The 23,595-nt window shown below is 49.9% G+C and overlaps 1 protein-coding gene and 1 long non-coding RNA gene across 2 annotated transcripts; one reads left to right on the forward strand and one right to left on the reverse strand.

Annotated features, from left to right (window-relative positions):
• The first annotated feature begins 531 nt into the window (after positions 1-531).
• Positions 532-8,581, forward strand: LOC116270036. The gene is made up of 2 exons (XR_004177916.1): positions 532-571; positions 8,393-8,581. It is a non-coding gene; the product is annotated as an uncharacterized LOC116270036 (long non-coding RNA).
• A 5,477-nt stretch (positions 8,582-14,058) lies between these two features.
• Positions 14,059-22,638, reverse strand: MYORG (myogenesis regulating glycosidase (putative)). Its single transcript, XM_009188613.4, has 2 exons — positions 22,000-22,638; positions 14,059-18,180 (listed from the first exon to the last, which is right to left on the reverse strand). Exon 2 carries the CDS (start codon positions 18,115-18,117, stop codon positions 15,973-15,975), a length of 2,145 nt encoding a protein of 714 aa, XP_009186877.2. The 5' UTR covers positions 18,118-18,180; positions 22,000-22,638; the 3' UTR covers positions 14,059-15,972.
• Positions 22,639-23,595: the final 957 nt, after the last annotated feature.

A 23,595-nucleotide genomic window follows, 5' to 3' on the forward strand; every position in this document is an offset into this window, starting at 1 on the left:
TTGGCTGCTCATTTTTATTGCTGGGGAAATTGAGACTTAACAAGGTGGATGGCCCTGGCAGTATCTATATGTGGGGTGCTTTGAGGAGTGGGTGCCAGAGGGAAGACTGCTTTATAATATATATATATATATATATATAGCTATATATATATAGCTTCGAAGTCATTCATCTGGGCCTTACAGAGTGTTCCATTAAAATGTAGGTACTTCGGTTAAGAGGTCACCCGTAAGTTGTATTCTTTTCTTTTTTTTTTTTGAGAAGGAGTCTCGCTGTGTTGCCCAGGCTGGAGTACAGTGGTGTGATCCCGGCTCACTGCCGTCTCCGCCTCCCTGCCGTCTCCGCCTCCTGGGTTCACGCCATTCTCCTGCCTCAGCCTCCCGAGTAGCTGGGACTACAGGCGCCCACCACCACTCCCACCTAATTTTTGTTGTTGTTGTTGTTGTATTTTTAGTAGAGATGGGATTTCACCTTGTTAGCCAGGATGGTCTCAATCTCCTGACCTTGTGATCCACCCGCCTCGGCCTCCCAAAGTGCTGGGATTGCAGGTGTGAGCCACCATCGCGCCCGGCTGTAAGTTGTATTCTTTGCAGGAATGATTGACAGTAGGGTGGGACTAAAGCATGTTATGGGAGGTGGATGAGGGTGGGAGAGAGAGAGGAGCTGAGATTGGGATGTAGCAGGTGAGTAGGCTTTGACAACATCACCACTTTGCTTTTGGCCAGTGGGGCTTGTTCAATCTGAACTCAGAGGTGCCAGAGCATTACAAAGTCCAGCGCCCATGCCCTACTACCCCCCTCTCAACTGGCAGAGCAGCACTCTGCCGATGCTGCACTTTGGGTTAGGCCAGGCCTCAGGGAGACCTCAGCAGAGTTGCCCCAGTTCAGGAGATGCTTCCATGTTGAAGTTTTCCTCCAGAGAATGGTGATGGTCAGAACTAATCTAAAATTGGAGGAGAGCCCTGCCCCAGCCCCTCTGAGGGAGAGCTCTCCCCTGGGACCTCAGCCAGTTTACCAGCTCTTTGGCTGTCAGAGTCTCAGAGTTTTAGAGTCCAGTCCTTCCCAGGTTCTTATGTTCTTTTTTGTTTGTTTGTTTGTTTGTTTTGTTTTGTTTTGTTTGAGATGGAGTCTTGCTCTGTCTTCCAGGCTGGAGTGCAGTGGCGCGATCTCAGCTCACTGCAACCTCCACTTCCTGGGTTCAAGTAATTCTCCTGCCTCAGCCCCCTGAGTAGCTGGGATTACAGGCACCCACCACCGTGCCCAGCTAACTTTTGTATTTTTAGTAGAGATGGGGTTTCGTCATGTTGACCAGGCTGGTTTCGAACCCCTGACCTCAGGTGATCCACCCGTCTCAGCGTCCCAAAGTGCTGGCCCAGGTTCTTTTATTTTTATTTTTATTTTATTTTATTTTTTTTTGAGACAGAGTCTCGCTCTGTCGCCCAGGCAGGAGTGCAGTGGCCAGATCTCAGCTCACTACAAGCTCCGCCTCCCGGGTTTACACCATTCTCCTGCCTCAGCCTCCTGAGTAGCTGGGACTACAGGCACCCGCCACCTCACCCGGCTAGTTTTTTGTATTTTTTTAGTAGAGACGGGGTTTCACCGGTTTAGCCAGGATGGTCTCGATCTCCTGACCTTGTGACCATGATCTCGGCCTCTAAAGATGCTGGGATTACAGGCTTGAGCCACCTTGACCTATTTTTATTTTTTATTTTTTATTTTTGGTGGAGTCCCCCAGGCTGGAGTGCAGTAAGCGCAATCTACCGGCTCACTGGCTCACTCCAGCTTCCAGGTTCTTTTGTCTTAGAGTTTCGAGGGAGGTGGATTAGAGTGAGTAGGTCAAGCAGAGATTGCTGATGTGGTCATTTTTTTTTGAGGATGGAGTCTCGCTCTGTTGCCCGAGCTGGGTGCAGGAGGCCAGATCTCAGCTCACCTACCAAGCCTCCGCCTCCCACGGGGTTCACGGCTATTCTCCTGCCTCAGCCTCCAGTGCTTCTGGGACTACAGAGGCATCCCGCCACCTCGCCCACGGCTAGTTTGTATTTTTTGTAGGGAGCCGGAGTTTCACCGTGTTAGCCAGGATGGATCTCGATCTGCTGACCTTGTGATCCGCCCGTCCTACCGGCCTCCTAAAGAATGGAGATTACGAGGAAAGGCAGGCCACAGCCCGGCCAATGTGAAAGTCATCTTTACACTCCACAGGAGTTTCCCCGGGAAATAAGCTTAGGGAATGGGGAGCTAGAAGAGCATCTTGCTCCATCATGGGGTTGGCTTCAGAGTGTAGCCTCTTGCTTCTTTTTACAGGCATCAGAAGAAAGATGACCAAGGTTGGGCATGTGGCATTGGCTCACACCTGTAATCCCAGCACTTTGGGAGGAGAGGCAGGAGGATCACTGAGCCCAGGAGTTAGAGACCAGTCTGGGCAATGTAGTGAGACCCCATCTCTACAAAAAAAAAAAAAAATTAGCCAGGTATGGTGATGTGTACCTGTAGACCCAGCTACTCAGAACACTGAGGAGGGGAGAATTGCTTAAGCCCAGGAGGTTGAGGTTGCAGTGAACCAAGATTGTGACACTGCACTCCAGCCTGGGCGCCAGAGTGAGACCGTTATCTCAAAATTAATTATTATTATTATTATTATTATTATTATTTTGAGGTGGAGTCTTTCTCTGTCACCCAGGCTGGAGTGGAGTGGCACAACCTCGACTCACTGCAGCCTCCATCTCCCCGGTTCAAGCAATTCTCCTGCCTCAACCTCCTGAGTAGCTGGGACTATAGGTGCGTGCCACCACACCCAACTAATTTTTTTTTTTTTTTTTTTTTTGTATTTTTAGTAGAGACAGGGTTTCACCGTGTTAAACAGGATGGTCTCAATCTCCTGACCTCGTGTTCTCGTGATCCGCCCACCTTGACCTCCCAAAGTGCTGGGATTACAGGCGTGAGCCACTGCGCCCAACCAATTAATTTTTTAAAAAAAGGAAGAAGAAAAATGACCAGTCCTTCCCAAGTTCTCCACAGAGGGTGACTTAGGGAAGGAGCCTAGGCAGAACCACAGTTTGGAGAGAAGCAGCCTCTGGCTTGACATACCTTTGTTTAAACATTTATGTCATCACTTTTATGGCTCCTAAAGTCCTGCCTCCTTCAGATTGCTTTCCCAGGATACTCAGAAATTGCTGGTTTCTGTTTTCCTTATGGCTACTTCCCCTCTTAAAACTCATCTGGCACCTTAGGAAGTTGCTTCATTTAAAAAAAAAAAAATCTGCATCTGGTATGACTGTTGCTCCTTTAGGTCAGGGGTGCCTTCCCACCCACCCTCTCAAGATGACTAGTGTTGGCTGGGCACAGTTGCTTACGCCTATAATCCCAGCACTTTGGGAGGTCAAGGTGGGCGGATCACCAGAGGTCAGGAGTTCGAGACCAGCTGTGTAGCATAGTAGAAACCCGTCTCTACTAAAAAATACAAAATATTAGCGAGGCGTGGTGGCGGTAGCCTGTAATCCCAACCTCAGAGCAGAGGCATCCTGGATGAAGGTGTGCAGTGGCTGAGATGCTCTGGCTCCCCTACAGCCAGAACAGAAGCGAAACTCTGTCTCAAAACAAAAAAAATGAATAGAAAGAAAAACGTGTGATGAGGGTTTTGCTGTGAGGGGTGGGGAAGGCAGCTGGGTGAGGAATGCACAGGTGTAGTGTGACTGCTGGGTGGCCTTAGATTCCTTTGGGTCTGGGCTTGTCTCATTTCCCGGTGACTGTAGTCATGTTGACAGGCTTGTCACTCTGTGAGGCAGGCAGGCTGCTTCACAGGTGCATGTCACTGACCTACCTGGGGGTCAGGTTTGCCTCACTCCTCTGTTGTGACTCGGGGAGTCCAAAATTCCTCCTATCTCTAATTATTTATTTATTTGAAGTGGAATCTCGCTCTGTTGCCCAGGCTGGAGTGCAATGGTGTGCTCTCAGCTCACTGCAACCTCTGCTTCCCGGGTCCAAGTGATTCTCCTGCCTCAGCCTCCCGGGTAGCTGGGATTACAGGTGCCCGCCACCATACATGGCTAATTTTTGTATTTTTAGTAGAGATGGGGTTTCACCATCTTGGTCAGTCTGGTCTTGAACTCCTGACCTCAGGTGATCCAACCACCTTGGCCTCCCAAAGTGCTGGGATTACAGGTGTGAGCCACCGAACCCAGCCTATCTCAAAGAATTTTTAAATTTATCTTGTGATTTATTCTTTGATCACTGGTTATTCAGGAGTGTGTTGTTTAAATTCCACACATTTGTTAATTTCTCCAACTTCCTTCTGTTATTAATTTCTAATTTTATTCCATTGTGACTACAGAATATACTTTGTATGATTTCAATCCTTTTAAATGCATTAAGACTTATTTTATAAAATAACAGATTATCTACCTTGGAGAACGTTCCATGTACTCTTGAGAAGAATATATATTCTGTTGTTGCTCATGGAGTATACTATAGATGTATTAGGTCTGGTTGGTTCAAATATTCTATTTCCTTGTTGATCTTCTGCCTAGTTGTTCTATGTATTATTGAAAGTGGGGCATGGAAATCTCCAACTATTATTGTTTTTTTTTTTTGGCCGTGGAAAACCCCTCTTATTTATTTGATTAAACAAAAATAAAATAAGCTGCATAGGAACAATTTTAAAGTCCACAGAGACACCAACTTGTTTTAGGGCTGTAGTAGTTGATATAGCATCTCCGCTGCCTTCTCCAGCCTACTCTGTAGACCACAGCAATACATTCAAAAGCTTGTTAGCTAATGCAGGTGTTTTTGAACACTTTTCCATTGGTTCTTCACCTGCTCATTGCCTGTCACATGTGCAGCCTGCAATCATAGCGTTTAAGATTTAAAAGTGAAAGCCAAAAGAAAAACAAGCAAACAAAAACTCACTTTTGCCTAAAGCTTTGGGCGAAATGTTCATTTCCCCACCTATCCAGTGAATTGACAGAATTCACACCACCATGGCAATAACCAGTTCAAAGTGGCAAAAGGCAGTCAGCATCCCAGAGGAACTTACAGCATGGTTTCTGCAGCCAGGGGAGTTGTTTTGGTAGTATGTAGTCCTTGTATCATGTCTGCCTTGGACAAATAAAAATTAAGAGGTTTAACTTAGTCATTCTAACATAGGCAACATGCCCATGTTAATCCCCCCAATTCTGCATTAACTTTTTTCTTAAAAAAGTAAAATAAACTCAACTGAATCATATGTTCTGCAGTTAAAAATTAAAGCACTAGCCTGGGCGCGGTGGCTCATGCCTGTAATCCCAGCAGTTTGGGAAGCCAAGGCAGGCAGATCACGAGGTTGGGAGATTGAGACCATCCTGGCCAACATGGTGAAACCCCATCTCTACTAAAAGTATAAAAAAATCAGCTGGGCGTGGTGGCATGTGCCTGTACTCTCAGGTACTCGGGAGACTGAGGCAGGAGAATCGCTTGAACCCAGGAAGCAGAGGTTACAGTGAGCTGAGATCATATCACTGCACTCCAGTCTGGCTACAGAGCGAGAGTCTGTCTCAAAAAATAAAAATAAGTAAGTAAATAAATAAATAAATAAATAAAGCACTAGCTACTTGGGAGGTTGAGGTGGGAGGATCCCTTGAGCCCGGGAGGTCAAGGTGACAGTGAGCCATGATCACACCACTGCACTCCAGGCTCGGCAACAGAACAAGACCCTGTCTTTAAAAAATAATAATAAACAAATAAATAAAGCATTTTGCCAATATTGCACAAGGTCTAATGGACAGTATTAAGCAAGATTCTAAAAAAATACTAACAACCCTCCCATCTACCCAAGTATACCTAACATGGTAGTAAAAAACAACATCCCTTACCAACCCACCTGCATTGATTTCAGGAGAAAAGGAAAAAAGAATGAAATCTTACCATCCTAAAAACAAGATAACTCCAGGAAAAATATTTATCTGAAGAAAGACAACTACAGAGACTGCTGGAAACATAAAGAATGATTACAGAGCTGGTTATTTAAAGCAAGTAAACACTTTGCTACACACATTAACATTCAGTCAGTGTGCTCTAAGACAGTCTTAAGGAAAATAGTACCCGAGCTTTTAAGTTAATACAATCATTGAAAGAAGGTCTAAGACCATATGGATACACAAAACTTTCAGAACCATTATTGGTTAAGTGATGATGGCAAACATCCCACCAGGCTGGCTTGTTAACCGGTAAGATGAATTTTAAAAACGGACATTCTCGAGATGTCTCTTCACCATGGTATTTATAAGCCAAACTCACATGACAATGGTTTTAGGACCCTCCTCTCTTCCAACCAAACCAAAAACTAACTAGGGAAGAAAAGAGGCAGGAGGGCCAATGCGGTATATTTTGGTGATGTGCTTCTCAACTTTATCAAGTATTTAATAAAAGTAAAGGGGAAAAACAACCCATCAACGTGTTACCTTTGGTAGAAAAAAAATTAAAACACAAAACAAAAGAGTAACACACACTTCATCAGTCATTGCTCAGTAAAAACAGTGATTGTCCAATATTGTTGTTATTTTTTATTTTATTTTATTTTATTTTAGATGGAGCCTTGCTCTGTTGCCCAGGCTGGAGTGCAATGGAGTGATCTCAGCTCACTGCAACCTCCAGCTCACTGCAACCTCCAGCTCACTGCAACCTGCGCCTCCTGGGTTCAAGCAATTCTCCTGCCTCAGCCTCCTGAGTAGCTGGGATTACAGGCGCCCGCCACCATGCCCAGCTGATTTTTGTATTTTTAGTAGTGACGGAGTTTCACCATTTTGGTCAGGCTGGTCTCGAACTCCTGACCTTGTGATCTGCCCACCTTGGCCTCCCAAAGTGCTGGGATTACAGGCGTGAGCCACTGCGCCACTGCACCCTGCCCCTTTTCTTTTTTATAATAGCAATGGGGTCTCACCGTATTGCCCAGGCTGATCTTGAACTCCTGGGCTCAAGCAATCCTCCCACTTCAGCCTCCCAAGGTGCTAGGATTACAGGTGTGAGGACTGCGACTGGCTGTTGTTATTGAAATGTCTATTCTGCCTTCAATTCTGACAGTTTTTGCTGTATGTATCTTTGGACTTTTTGTTTCACCCAACTTTTATGCTAAAACTAGAGTTAGACTAAATCATAACTCATCATTGAAGTCCATTAAAAGTGGGTCAAATTGTATGTGTTACACTATCTAAAATCTTGCTTATCATTGCATATCACTTTTTAAATAGAATGTAATTTATTTTGTGGCCAGGCTCAGTGGCTCATGCCCGTAATCCTAGCACTTTGGGAGGCTGAGGCAGGTGGATTGCCTAAGCTCAGGAGCTTGAGACCACCCTGGGCAACATGGTCAAACCATGTCTCTACTAAAATACAAAAAATTAGCTGAATGTGGTGGTGCACACCTATAGTCCCAGCTGCTCAGGAGGCTGAAGCATGAGAATCATTTGAGCCTGGGAGGCAGAGGTTGCAGTGAGCTGAGATCACACCACTGCACTCCAGCCTAGGTGACAGAACAAGACTCTGTCTCTGAAAAAAAAAAAAAAAAAAAAGAATGTAATTTATTTTGTGCTTTTGATTTTTTCTAGAAATTTACTTAGACAAAAAGCACTGTTTATTTGTTTTAAAGAGATGGAGTCTTGCTATGTTATCTAGGCTGGTCTCAAACTCCTGGCCTCAAGCAATCCTCCCTCCTCAGCCTCCTAAAGTGCTGGGATTACAGGCATTAGCCACTGTGCCCAGCACCTGAAAAAGCAGTATTTGGTAGAATCATGTTTTAACATAGACTCAACAGTTCCCTGACCCTGAAGAGGAGCCACAAAGTCCTAGTCTAGCTCCTATGTCATGTTTAAAGGATGTGGGGTCCAGACAAAATCATCAATGGTCAGGGTCAGGGCTCAACCTGGGGTCCAGAGTGGTTATGTCTGGGAGGCTCAGTGGTATCGCTAGGCATGGAATTCAAGCATAACACTATTGAGAGGCCAATTCGGGCACTAGGGAGGGAAGAGGGAGCAAGTGTTCTAAGTGCAACAGACTATGTATGTCCCTGTGCCTGAAAGAACTGGTCCCAGCCAGGTTCTGGCCCCCAAGGTTTGTAAGGTTTAGAAAGTGGCCAATATCTCTTGTGATGTCTCAGGCACAGAGATGAATGTGCAAGGAACTATGTACGTCTTCTGGCCCCTGTAGGGTAGACTAAGGCTGGGTGATAGGGAAGGCAACTAGGTAAATATTGTGGGAGTGAGTGAAGGTGGGTAGTTTACCTCCTTGTATTGGATGTGGTTTCACCTATGACGGGATATGTGGGGCTGAGACCTCAATTTCCCCTTCAATCGGGAGCCCTCCAAGCTCCAGAGCATCTCCTCCTGGAAACTTTCCCTAATAACCACTCATCCTATTTTTCCACCCACAGGAAAGATGTTCTGCCTGGAGCACCACCTGTTTCCCCACTACCCCCTTCACTGCCCAGGGTGAAGCAGCATCACATGACCCTCTCCCTAGCAGGATGGTCTTAAGCTTTCACCTCCTAGGGGCATTTCATAGAGGCAGTAGAAAACCAAAATACCCTTTTGACCTTAAAAAACAATGCCTTACACCTCTACTGAAAGTGCTTGTTTGCTGAATTGAAGACTTTAAGGAATGAAGTTATAATGGTAGAATATCAACTGAAATTCTCGTGCAGATATGTGATCCCAGGTGAGGCCCCTAGTTTGGGGAGTAGAGGCTCTGACCTCTAGCCATCCAGCCTTTGGCCCAACTCGTTCTTTCTTTTCTAGAAGTGCCATTCTGCCTTCCCCCTGCTGCCGCCCTCTTGAAGCTGTGCTATGGGGGCCCAGTCTCGGTGAGTCTGGTTGTCTGCCTTTCCCCAATCCCCACCAAATCCACTTCCGCCCCCTCCAACCCCCCATCCTGCTTGGGATTATGTAATAGGAAGTTCTCAACTAGACTCCCTTGGGAGGGAAAAGGGGCCTGAGAGGGAAAAACAGCACAAGAATACAGAGCACATGAGGCACAACCTCTTCCTGTCCTCTAGACTGAGAGCTCCCCAGAACGGGGCCTCCTCTTCTGTTTTCTCCCATACCTCCCCCCAACCCTGGAGCCATGCAACCCAGGGCTTGCCACATAAGGCCGAGTATTCTACCCTCCCCTCAAGCTGCTGGAAAGATCCTTGGGCAGGACTAGCCTTAAGATAAAAAGCAGGCTGTTTCCTTGGGAGCAGGGGTGTGTCTGGAGAGGGCAGGGTATCAGCAGAAGCCCCACTGAGTCGAACAATGGCAGGAAAGGAAACCACATAGTTGCCACTGCATTTTTCTTCAAGGCTGAGTCCGCGCAGACCTTTCCTGGAAGGGATGGTTGTATAGCTGTTTCCAGAATAGAAGGTAGTATTTCTTCAAATGCTTTTCAAAATGGGGTGTGTGTGTGTGTGTGTGTGTGTGTATGTGTGTCTCCCTCACAGAAGCAGAGACAGAGGAGCGAAAAGGAGCCAGATCATAGAGGCCTTCACCACCAAAGCTTTGATTTTTTTCTAAATGACATGATTGAATTTCACAAAGATTTCCTTGGCTGCTGTATGAATTGGTTTGCCGGGTCTAAGAGCAGAAAGAGTTAGGAGGCCACGACAGTGGTCCAGGCTCCAGTTGATTAGTTCCAGTGTGGGATAGTGGTCAGGGGACAAAGAGGTCAACACTGGCCCTTACTCAGGGAGGGGAGAAGGGACCAGAGTACTTGGTGAAGGGAACCAGGAGAATAAGACTTGCTCTGGAGCCAGATCGAGGGTCAGATATCTGGGGAAACAATGACAAGAACTCTCCCAGAAAACCCATAGCTTGGGCTCATAGAACAGGCTTGGCTGGGGCTCAACCCCTTCATATGGTGTTGGAAGGGAAACTGAGACACACTCTCAGGAACAGAGGGTCACAGAATGGGAGCCTCGGCTCCAGTCCCAGGCTTCCTGCAATGGCCACTCAGTTCATCCCCATTACTCCTGAAGAAGGGAGTTCCCATTTATGCATATCACACCCACCGCCCACCAGCCCAGGGGTAGAGGGGAGACCAATGAGGAATTCTGGCTATGACAAGGCTGCTGGAAGCTCCACAGAGGAGGGTCAGCACCCGCCCCCACCCAGATCCAGATGTACAGAGAGAGATAAATTTGGACTGTGCAGGGATAGGGGACTGGACAAGGCTGGCAGGAGCCAGAGTTCCTGGCACCCTGGGGAATTTGGGGTAGGGATAGCTGGCAGCCCAGTTCTTTTCTCTTTCCCTAGCTCCAAGAAAGATCCTCGTGAATCCTGACATTTCAGCATGCCCTCCCAATTACTTGAATCTTTTTTTAGTGTCAATGGAGAAAGGGGAAACGCTTCTTGGCCTAGAATCAGGCCCACTGGGTGGTAGCTTCAGAGATGCACATTTCAGCCAGTTCCCATCCTTGGAGGTATACAGACTGGGATGGGCCATGCTGTTGAAAGGGGGTGAGTCCGGGGTCTGAGATTCTAGATCCCTGGAAACAGGATACCAAAGTTCTAGTGCAGCTGTGGTTACTAATTTTCCATATGACCTCAGGCCAATACCCTCCTCTCTCAGAGTTTCAGTTTGTTCTTCTGTGCTTTTGTGATTAATGGGGTCAATGGCAGAAGCCAGACGAGAAACCAGATCCCAAGCCAAGGGCCAGTTTGTTGGAATTTGGCCAGACAGGGTGTGCAGTCTGGTTTCCATCCAGGCCGTCAGACACTCCTGCCTGCCTTCAATGCCCTTCTAAAAGGTACTCCTCCTCCAGGGAAGCCTCACAGATTATCTTCTTCCTCCCCATGTCATACACTGCTTGGTCCAGGGCTGTCCAATAATACTTGTTGCAACTATGGAAAAGTTCTATAATTTGCACTGTCCAATATATTAGCCACCAGTCACATATGGCTGTTGAACATTTGAAGTGTGGCTAATGTGCTAAAGAACTGAATTTTAATTAATTTTAGAAGTAAATTTAAGAAGCCATATGTGGCTACTGACTACCATATTGGATAATACAGGTTTTAGCCAAGGCTTTTCTCTCTCTGTTCCTTGGTTATAATAGTTCATAGGAGTTACCATTTATTGAGCACTTACTCTTTGCCAATTTTTACATAAGTGTTTTATTTTTTTTCCTCTTTTTTTTTCTTTATTTTATTTATTTATTATACTTTAAGTTCTAGGGTACATGTGCACAACATGCAGGTTTGTTACATATGTATACATGTGCCATGTTGGTGTGCTGCACCCGTTAACTCATCATTTACATTAGGTACATCTCCTAATGCTATCCCTCCACCCTCCCCCTGCATAAGTGTTTTATACACATCTTAGTGAATCCTGGAAATTCCATTTTAAAGATGAAGAAACCAAGGTTAGGTAAAACTGGTTTCGGGTTGCATAGAAAGCTGAAGAACCATTCAAGTGTGGGTCATGTTCTCCAGTCATTTAAGGAACCTTCCAGGGCCCAGCCTGGGGTTCTCCTTCTATACTTACTCTAGAGCACATGGCTGGACACCAGGGCCTGGGGAGGCTTATCAGCAAGTATCAATTGGTAGATGGTAGACACCTGATGAAAAGAAAAGAAACTATATTCACTTTCCATCTCCCAGGGACCCAGAAATCCTGGCTCCTGACATCCCACCTTAGGTATCTCTCTTTTTGCCTTTCTCCTGGACTACAGTGTCCTTTGGGTCACAAACTCAGAGCTCAACTGGGTGCTATGTGCAGAGGGCTGGGGAGGGGGTGTCACAGGCAGGCCCAGAGAAAGCCATCCAGGCTGAGAACTGGGTTCTAGAAGGATCCTTGTTTTTAATCAAGAAAACAAGAAACAGTATTATAATAGCTACCTTTTATTGAGCACCCACTTTGTGCCAGGCACTTTACATACATTTGTGCTTATAATTCTTACAACAACCTGGGGAGGTAGGCATTATTATAATTTTACATATGAGAAAACAGAGGCTCAGCAAGGTTAAGCAGCTTGTTCAAAGTCACAGAGCTGGTAGATGAGTGATAGAATCAGCACTTGAGTTGTGCATCTGTGAGGGCCCCAAAGCTTTCATCAGGCATTTTCCACACTGAGAAAATAAGGTAGAGAAGTGGTGTATTAGTCTGTTTTCACACTGCTGATAAAGACATACCTGAGATAGGGTAATTTATAAAGAAAATGAGGTTTAATGAACTCACAGTTCCATGTGGCTGGGGAGGCCTCACAATCATGGTGGAAGGCGAAAGGCACGTCTTACGTGGCAGCAGGCAAGAGAGAATGAGAGCCAAGCTAAAGGGGAAACCCCTTATAAAACCATCAGATCTTGTGAGACTTATTCACTACCACCAGAACAGTATGGGAGAAACTGCCCCCATGATTCAATTATCTCCCACCAGGTCCCTCCCACAATTATGGGAGCTACAGTTTAAGGTGAGATATGGGTGGGACACAGCCAAACCATATCATTCTCTCCCTGGCCCCTCCCAAATCTCATGTCCTCTCATTTAAAAATCAATCATGCCTTCCCAACAGTCCCCCAAAGTCTTAACTCATTTCAGCATTAACTCAAAAGTCCACAGTCCAAAGTCTCATCTGAAACAAGGCAAGTCCCTTCCGCCTATGAGCCTGCAAAATCGAAGGCAAGTTAGTTACTTCCTAGATACAATGGAGGTACAGGCATTGGATAAATACACCCATTTCAAGTGGGAGAAGTTGGCCAAAATGAAGGGGCTAATGGCCCCGTGCAGGTCCAAAATCCAGCAGGGCAGTTAAATCTTAAAGCTCCAAAATGATCTCCTTTGACTCCATGTCTCACATCCAGGTCACACTGATGTAGAAGGTGGGTTCTTATGGTCTTGGGCAGCTCCACCCCTGTGGCATTGCAGGGTACAGACTACTTCTTGGCTGCTTTTACAGGCTGGCGTTGAGTGTCTACAGCTTTTCCAGGTGCATGGTGCAAGCTGTCAGTAGATACACCATTCTGATGTCTGGAGGACAGTGGCCCTCTTCTCACAGCTCTACTAGGGAGTGTCCCAGTGGGGTCTCTGTGTGGGGGCTTCCCCTCCCACATTGCCTTAACAGAGGTTCTCCATGAGGGCCTCACTCCTGTAGCAAACTTCTGCCTGGACATCCATTCATTTCCATACATTCTCTGAAATCTAGGCAGAGGTTCCCAAACCTCAGTTCTTGACTTCTGTGCACCCACAGGCTCAACACTACATGGAAGATGCCAAGGCTTGGGCCTTGCACCCTCTGAAGCCAAGGCCTGAGCTGTACCTTCGCCCCTTTTAGCCATAGCTAGAGCAGCTGGGATGCAGGGTAACAAGTCCCTGGGCTGCACACAGCAGGGGGACCCTGGGCCTGGCCCACGAAACCATTTTTTCCTCCTAGGCCCCCAGGCTTGTGATGGGAGGCACTGCTGCAAAGGTCTCTGACATGCCCTGCAGACATTTTCCCCATGTCTGGGGGAACATGGTGATTAATATTTGGCTCCTTGTTACTTATGCAAATTTCTGCAGCAGGCTTGAATTTATCCTCAGAAAATGGGTTTTTCTTTTCTATCTCATCGTCAGGCTGCAAATTTTCCAAACTTTTATGCTCTGTTTCCCTTTTAAAACTGAATGCTTTTAACAGCACCCAAGTCACTTCATGAATACTTTGCTGCTTAGAAACTTCTTCTGCCAGATACCTTAAATCATCTCCCTCAAGTTCAAAGTTCCACAAATCTCTAGGGCAGGGGCAAAATGCAGCCAGTCTTTTTGCTAAAACATAGCAAGAGTCACCTTTACTCCAGTACCAAACAAGTTCCTCATCTCTATCTGAGACCACCTCAGCCTGGATTTCATGTCCATATCATTATCAGAATTTTGGTCAAAGCCATTTAACAAGTCTCTAGGAAGTTCCAAACTTTCCCACATTTTCCTCTGATCCCTCCAAACTGTTCCAACCTCTGCCTGTTACCCAATTCCAAAGTTGCTTCCACATTTTCGGGTATTTACAGCAGCACCCCACTCTACTGGTATCAATTTATAGTATTAGTTCATTTTCACAGTGCTGATAAAGACATAACCAAGACTGGGTAATTATAAAGAAAAAGAGGTTTACTGAACTCAAAGTTCCACATGGCTGGGGAGGCCTCACAATCATGACAGAAAGGCACATCTTACATGGCGGCAGACAAGAGAGAATGAGAGCCAAGCGAAAGGGGAAACCCCTTAAAAATAATCAGATCTCATGAGACCTATTCGCTACTACCAGAACAGTATGGTGGAAACTGCTCCCATATTTCAATTACCTCCCACTGGGTCCTTCCCACAACACATGGCAATTATGGGAGCTACAATTCAAGATGAGTTTTAGGTGGGGACACAGCCAAAGCATATCAGGTGGGGAAAAGGCTGCATTCTCTAGGGGGTAGGGGACTGGTTTTGCTACTAGAGCTGTTGATAGAAGCTAAAGTTCACCCTGTTTCCTACTTACCCTCTCTGGCATGCCACTTTTCTCCAGACTCAGCTGCAAAGTCAGAAAAAACTCACTCTGACTGAGGTTGCTCTTCTTAGAAAGAGAAATGGCTAGCATGGTGGCTTATGCCTGTAATCCCAACAATTCAGGAGGCCAAGGTAGGTGGATCACGAGGTCAGGAGTTTGAGACTAGCCTGGCGAACATGGTGAAACCCTGTTTCTATTAAAAAATACAAAAAGCCAGGCATAGTGATGCACGTCTGTAATCTCAGCTACTCAGGAGGCTGAGGCAGGAGAATCGCTTGAACCTAGGATGGGGAGGTTGCAGTCAGCTGAGATGGCGCCACTGCACTCCAACCTGGGTGATAGAGCAAGACTCCATCTTGGGGAAAAAAAAGAGAGAGAGAAAATGGCTGAGATGAAAGACCTTCCCGTCTGTTTATTGGTAGTTGTCAGCGTGTGCATGTAGCCTGTGTTCAGAAGCACAGACCATCAGAATAAGAACATCACTCCCTTCTAGACCACACCCCAGGCACATGTGCAGGGAGTGAGGCAGCTGAGGAATCTTAAAAGGGCTATTTATTTCCTACTAGAGTCCCAGGGAAACCACCTGGGAGGAGGCTGGCTCAGCAATCAAAGCCTCAAATTTGCTCCATGCCCCCCCTCCAGTTTATCCAGCCTCAGAAAGGTTGTGTTCATTTCATAGATCAGGGACTTATGATTTGTGTCTCTCTCTCTCTCTCCCCCCCTCCCCCACAAACACACACACACACGCACACACACACTTGAGTTAAGGCACAAAGTCTGGCCTGCATGGCCCTGCAAGTCCGTTTCCATCAGGCACATCTGGCCCAGGGCTGAGGCCATGTATGTACACAAATGGGTGAGTGCAGTGTTAGAAGTCTCTTCACAAATAAGGAACATGATGATGGCTCTGTGCTAAGCCCAGTCCTCCTGTTCCCTGGGAGGGGATCTCTTGCCTCCTAGTCAGTTAGCCAAACACCTTCTCCCCAGATGGACTGGGACCAAATCAGCCACAGTTCAGGTGAGTGCTGGGGACTCAGGGCCTGACTTCTAACACTAAGAAAGCACACTTTCTAAGTGTGGTGGGGGCTATTTGGGGACCTTAAATAAGATCAAGTCCCCACCTCAGATGGAAAAAGATGGCCACCAAAGCCAGGATGGAGAGGTTTCTCTTTGTGCTTTGAAACCTCAACCATGTATAACAGGAACAGAGCTGACCTTTTTCCTCTAAGCTCTCTGGCTTCCACCCCAGGGAAGAGGTTTCTGCAGACTGGTGTGAGTGTGGGGGTGGAAAGGGCACAGTCAGGATTGTGCGTTGGAGCAGGAGATTGCTTCAGTGCCCCCTCCCCATACCCCACCCTCAGCAGCTGCTTCCAGCACATTTAGGTCAGCAACCACTTAATGGGTGGCATAGAGGTGGAAGTTCCTGGGAGCACATGGTGCGGGTGTGACGGAGGGTTCGAGGTCTGCATGAAGGCGGGAGCTGTGCGGTTACTGGGCCCTGGGCTGGGTCAGGACGCCCAGGTAAAGTAGGCGATCTCATCCAGGTCGACCGGGTAATCAGTGAGCAGCACCGGCGTCTTGTCGAAAAGCTCACCCTTGTAGCTGCGCCACTTGCCGGCGGGCAAATAGACGTCACGCTCCTGCTTGCCCGGCTCCAGCACCGGGGCCACAAGCAGCGTGTCCCCAATAAGGAACTGAGAGTCTATGCGGTGAGCTGTCTCGTCGCCGGGCGCAATCCACCAAAGGGGGCGCACAATGGGGTCACCCGTGTCGGTGACCTCGCCCGCCAGCTCAAGCAACAGCGGCGCCACAAGCGAGGCCCGCAGGGCGGTGAACTTCTGCGCGATGGCCACCACTTCCGCGTCGTAGCGCCAGGGCGGGATAGAGAACTGCATGGCTGGCATAAAAGCGGCCACTTCCAGCCAGCGAATGTAGAGCTCGCGCTCGGGCACATCGCCGCCGGCTGTACGCTGGGGCACGGCGTTGCCGCCCACCATATCGGGTAGGATGAATGGGTAGCCCAGCATGCTGACGGTGAGCACCGCAGGAATGAGTGAGCGCAGCCCCAGGTCGTAGCCCCACACAGAGTCACGATCAACCAGGCGAAAGAAGCAGGAGATGTTCTGTGACTGGTAGCCCACGCGCACCTCCGCCAGCGAGAAGAAGGGTAGCGCCATCTCAGTGTAGCGCCGGCTCCAGACGCTGGGGTCCGGCAGCGGCCGGTAGGTGCTGAAGTCCCGCGGCAGGTAGCTGACCTCACCCGCGTCGAACTTGAAGGAAGCCACGGAGTAGCGAGAGCGCAGCCTCCGCAGGTGTCCCTGGAACCAGTCGCGGGCTTTTGGGTGCGTGAAGTCGAGCACCGCGCCGATGCCGTTCCACCAGCGCACCAGCGCGGGTAACCGGCCCGTGGGTTCGCGCACGAACAGCTCGCCCTCCACGCCCTCGCCGAAGCGCGACGAGTTGTAGTTGACAAACGGGTGCACCCAGAGCGTGACACGGAAGCCGGCGTCGCGCAGGCGGCGGAACATGTCACTGGCGTTGGGGAATTTGACCTCGTCAAAGTCAAAGTCGCCATAAGCAGGTGTGTACATGTCGTCGATTTCCAGGTGGCTGCTGTTGAAGTGGTGCTGGCGGATCTGTTGGGCAAAACGCAGCACCTTGTCCTGGTCCACGGCGCGCCCGTACAGCGCCCACGTGGACCAAATGGGGTCTCGGAAGGCCTCGGGTGCTGGCACCCTCGACGGCTTGTTGAAGTAGCGGCGCACCATGTACTTGTGGATGGAGGTGACGTCCGAGCCCACGCACACTCGGTAGCTCAGCTCTGGCGCTGCGGCGCTGCCGGCGGGTGGCTTGTAGGGCGTGTTGTGGTAGCGCGCCTGAAGCCGCAGCGAGCGCTCCGTGCCATTCCAGCCCAGGTGGAAGGGCACCGAGTCGTTGACTTTGATGGCGGCCGCGCGCGAAGATAGCCAGTAGCGCTCGAGGATGCCCCCAAACGCGGCATCGGAGGAGTAGACATCGCTTGTGACGAACGGCTGGGGCTCCTGCTGGCCTTCCAGGCGGATGGGCCAGTGTTGCGTCCTCATCTCAGCGCCACCATACCAGTGGGCCGCCGCGTCGCCCAAGAACATGGCGTGCTCCACTGCCCGGCCCGGCGCCGCCTCCTCCCAGCGCACGCGGTAGCACATCACTGTGTCCTTGGGCCGCACGGTCTGGATGAAGAAGTGCAGCGGCCGCCCATCGGCCGTGAGCGAGCAGCCCAGCAGGGCGCCATCGCGACTGCAGGAGTCGAGGTCCAGCGCGCCGGAGCGGAAGGCCAGGCGGAAGACCTGCTCTCCCTTCTGGTTGCGGATGGAGAAGCCGCCAGCGTTGAGGTCCAGCAGCTCCGCACGAAGTCGCTCCGCCTTGCGTAGGGAGACGCTGTAGTAGCACCAGGCCACCACCGCGGCCAGCACAAGCAGCAGCCCCAGAACCGCAGAGCCCAGCAGCGGTTTCAGTTCTTTGGAAGGCTTGGGCTTGGCAGGCGAGAAGTTGTCGGGCAGGAAGGTGTACATAGCTGCGGCTGCGATGGCCTCGGGGTTCTGACGGTCTGTGTAGCAGCCAGACCGGCGGCGGCGGGGATAGGCCTGGCTCTTCTCCTGAGGATTCTGGAGCATTAGTGGGCTGCTAAGAAAGGAGTGGGCCGTGGGGCTATCTGACCGAGCTCATCTCAACCTGCTCTGGAAGGAGGAGAGAGAGATAGAACTGAGCTTTCTCATCCCATAATATTTCCATTTGCTGCTGCAAGCTACGAGGAGCTGTATACTTTGGGAAGGTGAATACTGGAACCTGAGGGCTTGACAAGTTTCAAAGGTGAGACCCTTACTAGGACAATCTGTGTCTAACCCACCCTTTCTCATGGGTCCTAATGCTTGCCCAAATTAGGAGTCTGTGACTGGGGGCTGGTGCATGCGACTGGGAGATGGCACACATCCTTATTTTCCCAGTGGAGAAAAGAACCCTGAGAGGGTCAGGAAGCTTTCCAGGATCACGGGATAAGCCAGGCCTCCCCGGATCACACATGGGGCCGTTCGGGCTGAAGAGATGGGGAAGGAGCTAGAGAAGTCCTGCTCTCCTAGAGGTGTGGATGGCTGGGGTGGGAGAGGGTGGATTGTCCAGCCAGCTCCTTGAGACTTTTCTTTTTTTTTTTTTTTTTTTTTTTTTTTTTTTGAGATGGAGCCTCCCTCTATCACCCAGACTGGAGTGCAGTGGTGTGATCTCAGCTCACTGTAACCTCTGCCTCTTGGGTTCAAGTGATTCTCCTGCCTCAGCCTACCGAGTAGCTGGGATTAAAGGCGCACACCACCATACCCAGCTAATTTTTGTATTTTTGTTAGAGATGGGGTTTCCCCATGGTGGTCAGGCTGGCCTCGAACTCATGACCTCAGGTGATCCACTTGCCTCCATAATTGCTGGGATTACAGGTGTTAGTCACCTCGCCTGGTTCCCCTGGAGACTTAACAGGATGGTAGGCTAGCTTCCCTGTCCCCAGAGCGGGGAGAGGAGGAAGGAAGGGAGAACAGCTCAGGAACGTGTTTTTATCCTGAGTCAAAAGCCTGATGAAATCTGGAGATTAAAGAAGACACCCAAAGCCAGACTTAGTCGCAGGGCCTGGTTTGGAGGGAGGTAGAGTTGGGTTCAGACATTAGGGCCTGGGGCAGGAGCCTGGCATGGGGGCCAGTTGTTTCTCACATCTGCTTCTCTTTGCCCTCAAACTCACCCTGCTGTCAGCCATCCATCACCAAATCCATTTCCCTGCCTGCCTTCCTGCTCTGCTCCTGGCACCACATCTGTGGGCCAGCTACTTCCTAGCTCTGTTTCACCCACTGTCCTGTTTCTGTCATAGTTTGGGCGCTGTCACTTTTCCCCTGTATTACTGAACGCTTCCCCCAACAGGCCTCTCTGCCTCTTTCTCACCAGTGCCTTCTGATCACAGCAACCATAGTGATCTTTCTACAGCACTTGTCAAACTATGTCTATCCCTAGCTTCGAGAGCTGCTCATTACTTCCATGATGAAATTTAAAAGTGCTTTGCATTGGAGGCATGATGTGTTCTCAGCTACTGTTCTGATTTCATTTCCAGCCAGTCCTATCTTGTGATTACCAAGCTCATTCCTTCCCTAGCCTAAATCCTTTAGGCCACCTGCTTCAGGAGATTTCACCCACCTAGCTTCGGCCAATGCACCTTCTCCACCTACCTGCTCTCCAGGGGTCGGACACCCACCACTACCACTAACACACATAAACTCTGACATACTATATGCTAAACATCCAGATATAAGGCCATGCACGGTCCTCGTGCCTGTAATCCTAGCACTTTGGGAGGCCAAGGAGGGTGGATCGCTTGAGCTCAGGAGTTTGAGACCAGCCTGAGCAACATGGTGAAACCCTGTCTCTACCAAAAATAAAAAAAATAAAAAATAATAAAAATAGCCGGGCATGGTGTTGCGCACCTGTAGTTCCAGCTACTTGGGGGGCTGAGGTGGGAGGATCACTTGAGCTCAGGAGGTCGAGGCTGCAGTAAGCCGAGATTGTGCCACTGCACTCCAGCCTGGGTGACAAAACAAAACAAAACAAAAAACAAACAACAATAACAACAAAAAAAACCAGATATGACTGCAGGGAAACACAGGCTCAGGGGAAGAATTGTGTCCTACTCTGCCACTCAAGGCCACTGACCGTTCCTGTCCCAGGCTTCAGAGCAGAGTCCAACAAAGAAATAGCACCACCCAGGTGCACACACTTGCATACACACAGCCAGACAGTTGGTTGCCCAACTGCTCCAGCTCAGAGGAAGAGAAAGAGACTGGCAAATAATAATTAGCCTCCTCCCAGATGCCAGTGTCTGTCTCTAAGTCCCCAGGGACTTCCAAGGGGATGCCGGAACTACTCAGGTTTTTCACTTCCCCCATGCAAGAATGTAAGGTGTAGAGCAGAATTTGATCCTACATGTCAATACACAGCTCCTCCCATAGGCACTCCCCACATGGTGCTAGCTCAGGGCCTCATTCTCAGTGCCCTCTGCCCCCAGCTGCCTAAGCTTGTCTGGAACAGACTCTTATTCCCTTTCTGTCAGTCTACAACGACTTAGCTTTCCTCCCCATTCCTGTATAGATACAGCTTAGAAAACCCCTCCTGGAAAATGCAGCCAGTGGCCTTTAGCTGATGCCCTCAAGCTGAGCAGAACCCAAAGAAGGCCTTAGGTGGTTCAGATCATACCTGTGAGTTTATATTCATTCATTCAAGATAACCAAAGCCCCATTCTGGGCACCAAGGAAATAAGGAGAGAGGGGGTCAGTATCTGAAGAGGAGAGAGACTTCCTCATCCTCAAAACTTTCATATGAAGTCAGCCTATCTCATGAGGCCTGGAGGCAGGAAGAGGCCACCAAGGTGGATTCAAAAGCCTTTCCAATAGTTAGGTTTTGAGAATCTTAATTTTCTGGAATCTGACGTTCTTTGATGAAAGACAGAAGCCCACAGGCCTGGGCACCCACCCACCCCAGGCACCATGATAGTGTCCCAAATGCCACCACAGCATCCAGTTCTATCAACAATGTGGAACAGCAGACATAGTACAGTGTCCATTTTACAGATGAGGAAACGTGGCCCAAACAGAAAAAGGAACTTGTCTGAAGTTAGCCAGGTAGCAAGGCTGCCTGGATCTAAAATCCCAGCTCAGCTCCCCACAGTGTTAAGTTTTAGGAGATGGGAGATAATGATCTGACCTGGCTGCCTGAATGCAGTAGCAGAAAGGAGCCCTGGGGCTGAGCTGGTGGGACCGGCTTCCATCAGATGGGCATGGTGAGGCCTGTCTTTCCAAGGGATGGTGCTGCTGCTTGCTCCATGCCGACCACGAGAGCCTCTTAGGGGCAGCAGAGAGGGCAATTTTAATGGCATCTGGTACCGGGACTTTGGGGGAGGAAGTCTGTGGTTCTGGTGTTAACAGTGGTGCCAGAGACCTCTAATCTGCTGCCTCCACCATCTAGTCAACCCAAGGCTAGTGCTAGCAGGTGGAGTCTGCAGGGTGGGCCTCCCTGGGCTCCGGCCCGCTGAGCCTTTCCCCACTGGACCCTCAACCTCAGTCTTGGCTGCCACGGCTAGTCTGGTCTAAGGGGGAGGGCCACGCCCGGCTCAGCTGAGGGGAATCCATTCCAAGTAGAATCGTTAGTTGAACACAGTTCCAGAGGGGGGATGGAAATATCAAAGGCAACTCGATCCGGCCCATCTCCCTCTCCTGCCCGGCGACGGGATCCGCGGGGATCGAGTGACTGCTTACACAGCCTGGAATACTGCACAGCCACCCGAGCAGCCCGCCCGAAGGCTATACTGTCCGAGGGGCCGACCGAGGTCAAGGGACCTGTCGCCTGGCGGGAATGCGGCCGTGAAATGGGCCCAGGTGTTCAGGCTCGCTCCACCCATTCATCGGTGGGAGCGAAAGTTCAGGAATCGTGCTCCTTCAGCAGCCCCCCGCCTCCCACAGCCCTCCCGCTGGGCTCACCCATTGCAGTTACAGCCCGGCAGAACCGGGGGTGAAGGAGCTTCCCGCCGATCCCCTGCGCTTGAACCAGAGTGAAGCTGCCACCGCGCCGCGCGGGGCTCTGCCTGGCAGGGTACAGCTGAGCCCCTCCTCGGGCCCCGCCCTGGGGCTCCTCGGCCACGCCCCAGTCATCCAGTCTCGCCTCGGACCTCAGAGTCCAGCCCTGCCCTTGACGTTCGACCCCTCCTCCCAGGTTATCAGGCGGACCTGAGGCCCCGCCCCTCAGCCCCACCTTCCTGCCACTGCTCTGTGCTCTGCCCCTGGCATTTCGGGCTTGCTCAGTCCTGCGTCCCAAGTCTCCGACTCCCGCCGGCGGGCCCGCCCCTGCTGGGCCACTGCTTAACCGCAAGCGGGCTGGGCTCGACCCCAGGCCTGCTGGGACATGTAGTTCTGCAGAAAGGAGCAGCTGCGGAAGGTTGGGGTTCTTGCACCTCTAGGCTAGGTTTGAAATGAGAATGAGAGGGAGAGAGCTGCAGGGTAAAGGAGCAGGGCTCGCCATTGGAATTCCTTTTTTCCTGATTTGGGCAGGTGGAGGCCATATCGGTATAACGCTCTCACAAGCCCTCAGTTTTACATGTGGAAAAGTGGTGGCGGAATTCCGCGATTATCTTAGTGCCCAATGCAGGGTGCTTCCAATCAAGGGCCCCACGGAGGGAGCTGTAGTTCCAACCTGCCGGGAGCCCAAGCTGTCGGTTCCCACCGGACCAAACCAGCGGTGTCCGAGGTCAGGGACTGAGAAGACCGGTTTCTGCTCGGCATTTTGCAATGTCACTCGCCTCCCCTACCGCCACCCCCAGACTAGTTATTTATAGGGTCCAGCCCCTCCTCCTAAGTTACAGCCTTTAGTTAGAAACGCCCAAGCTGCGGAAAAGTGGGCGTGCCCCGCCATGCCCTTCTCCCCGGGGGGCTGGGCAAGACTCTGAGGTTTTATTTCTTTTTTATTTTATTTTTATATTTATTTATTGTTGAGTGTCGTTCTTGTTGCCCAGGCTGGAGTGCAATGGCACGATCTCGGCTCGCTGTAACCTCTGCCTTCCGGGTTCAAGCAATTCTCCTGCCTCAGCCTCCCAAGTAGCTGGGATTACAGGCACGTGCCACCACACCCAGCTAATTTTGCATTTTTAGTAAAGACGGGGTTTCACCATGTTGGTCAGGCTGGTCTCAAACTCCTGACCTCAGGTGATCTACCTGCCTCAGCCTCCCAAAGTGCTGGGATTACAAGCATGGGCCACCACGTCGGGTCATATTTTATTTTTTTGAGAGAGGGTCTCGCTCTGTCGCCCAGGCTGGAGTGCAGTGGCGCGAACATAGCTCGCTGCAGCCTCAGTGTCCTTGGTTCAAGCTATCCCCTCCTACCTCAGCCTCCTGAGTAACTGGGACCACATGTACCTGCCACCATACCCTGCTAATTTTTAAACTTTTTGTAGAGAAGGGGTCTCCTTATGTTGCCCCAGGCTGTTATCGAATTCCTGGGCTCAAGTGATCTTCCTGCCTCAGCCTCCCACAGTGCTGGGATTACAGGTGTGAGCCACTGGACCTAGCTGGTTTCATATCAAT

This window comes from Papio anubis, chromosome 13 (assembly GCF_008728515.1).
Source record: "Papio anubis isolate 15944 chromosome 13, Panubis1.0, whole genome shotgun sequence".
In the NCBI taxonomy this organism is placed as follows: Eukaryota; Metazoa; Chordata; class Mammalia; order Primates; family Cercopithecidae; genus Papio; species Papio anubis.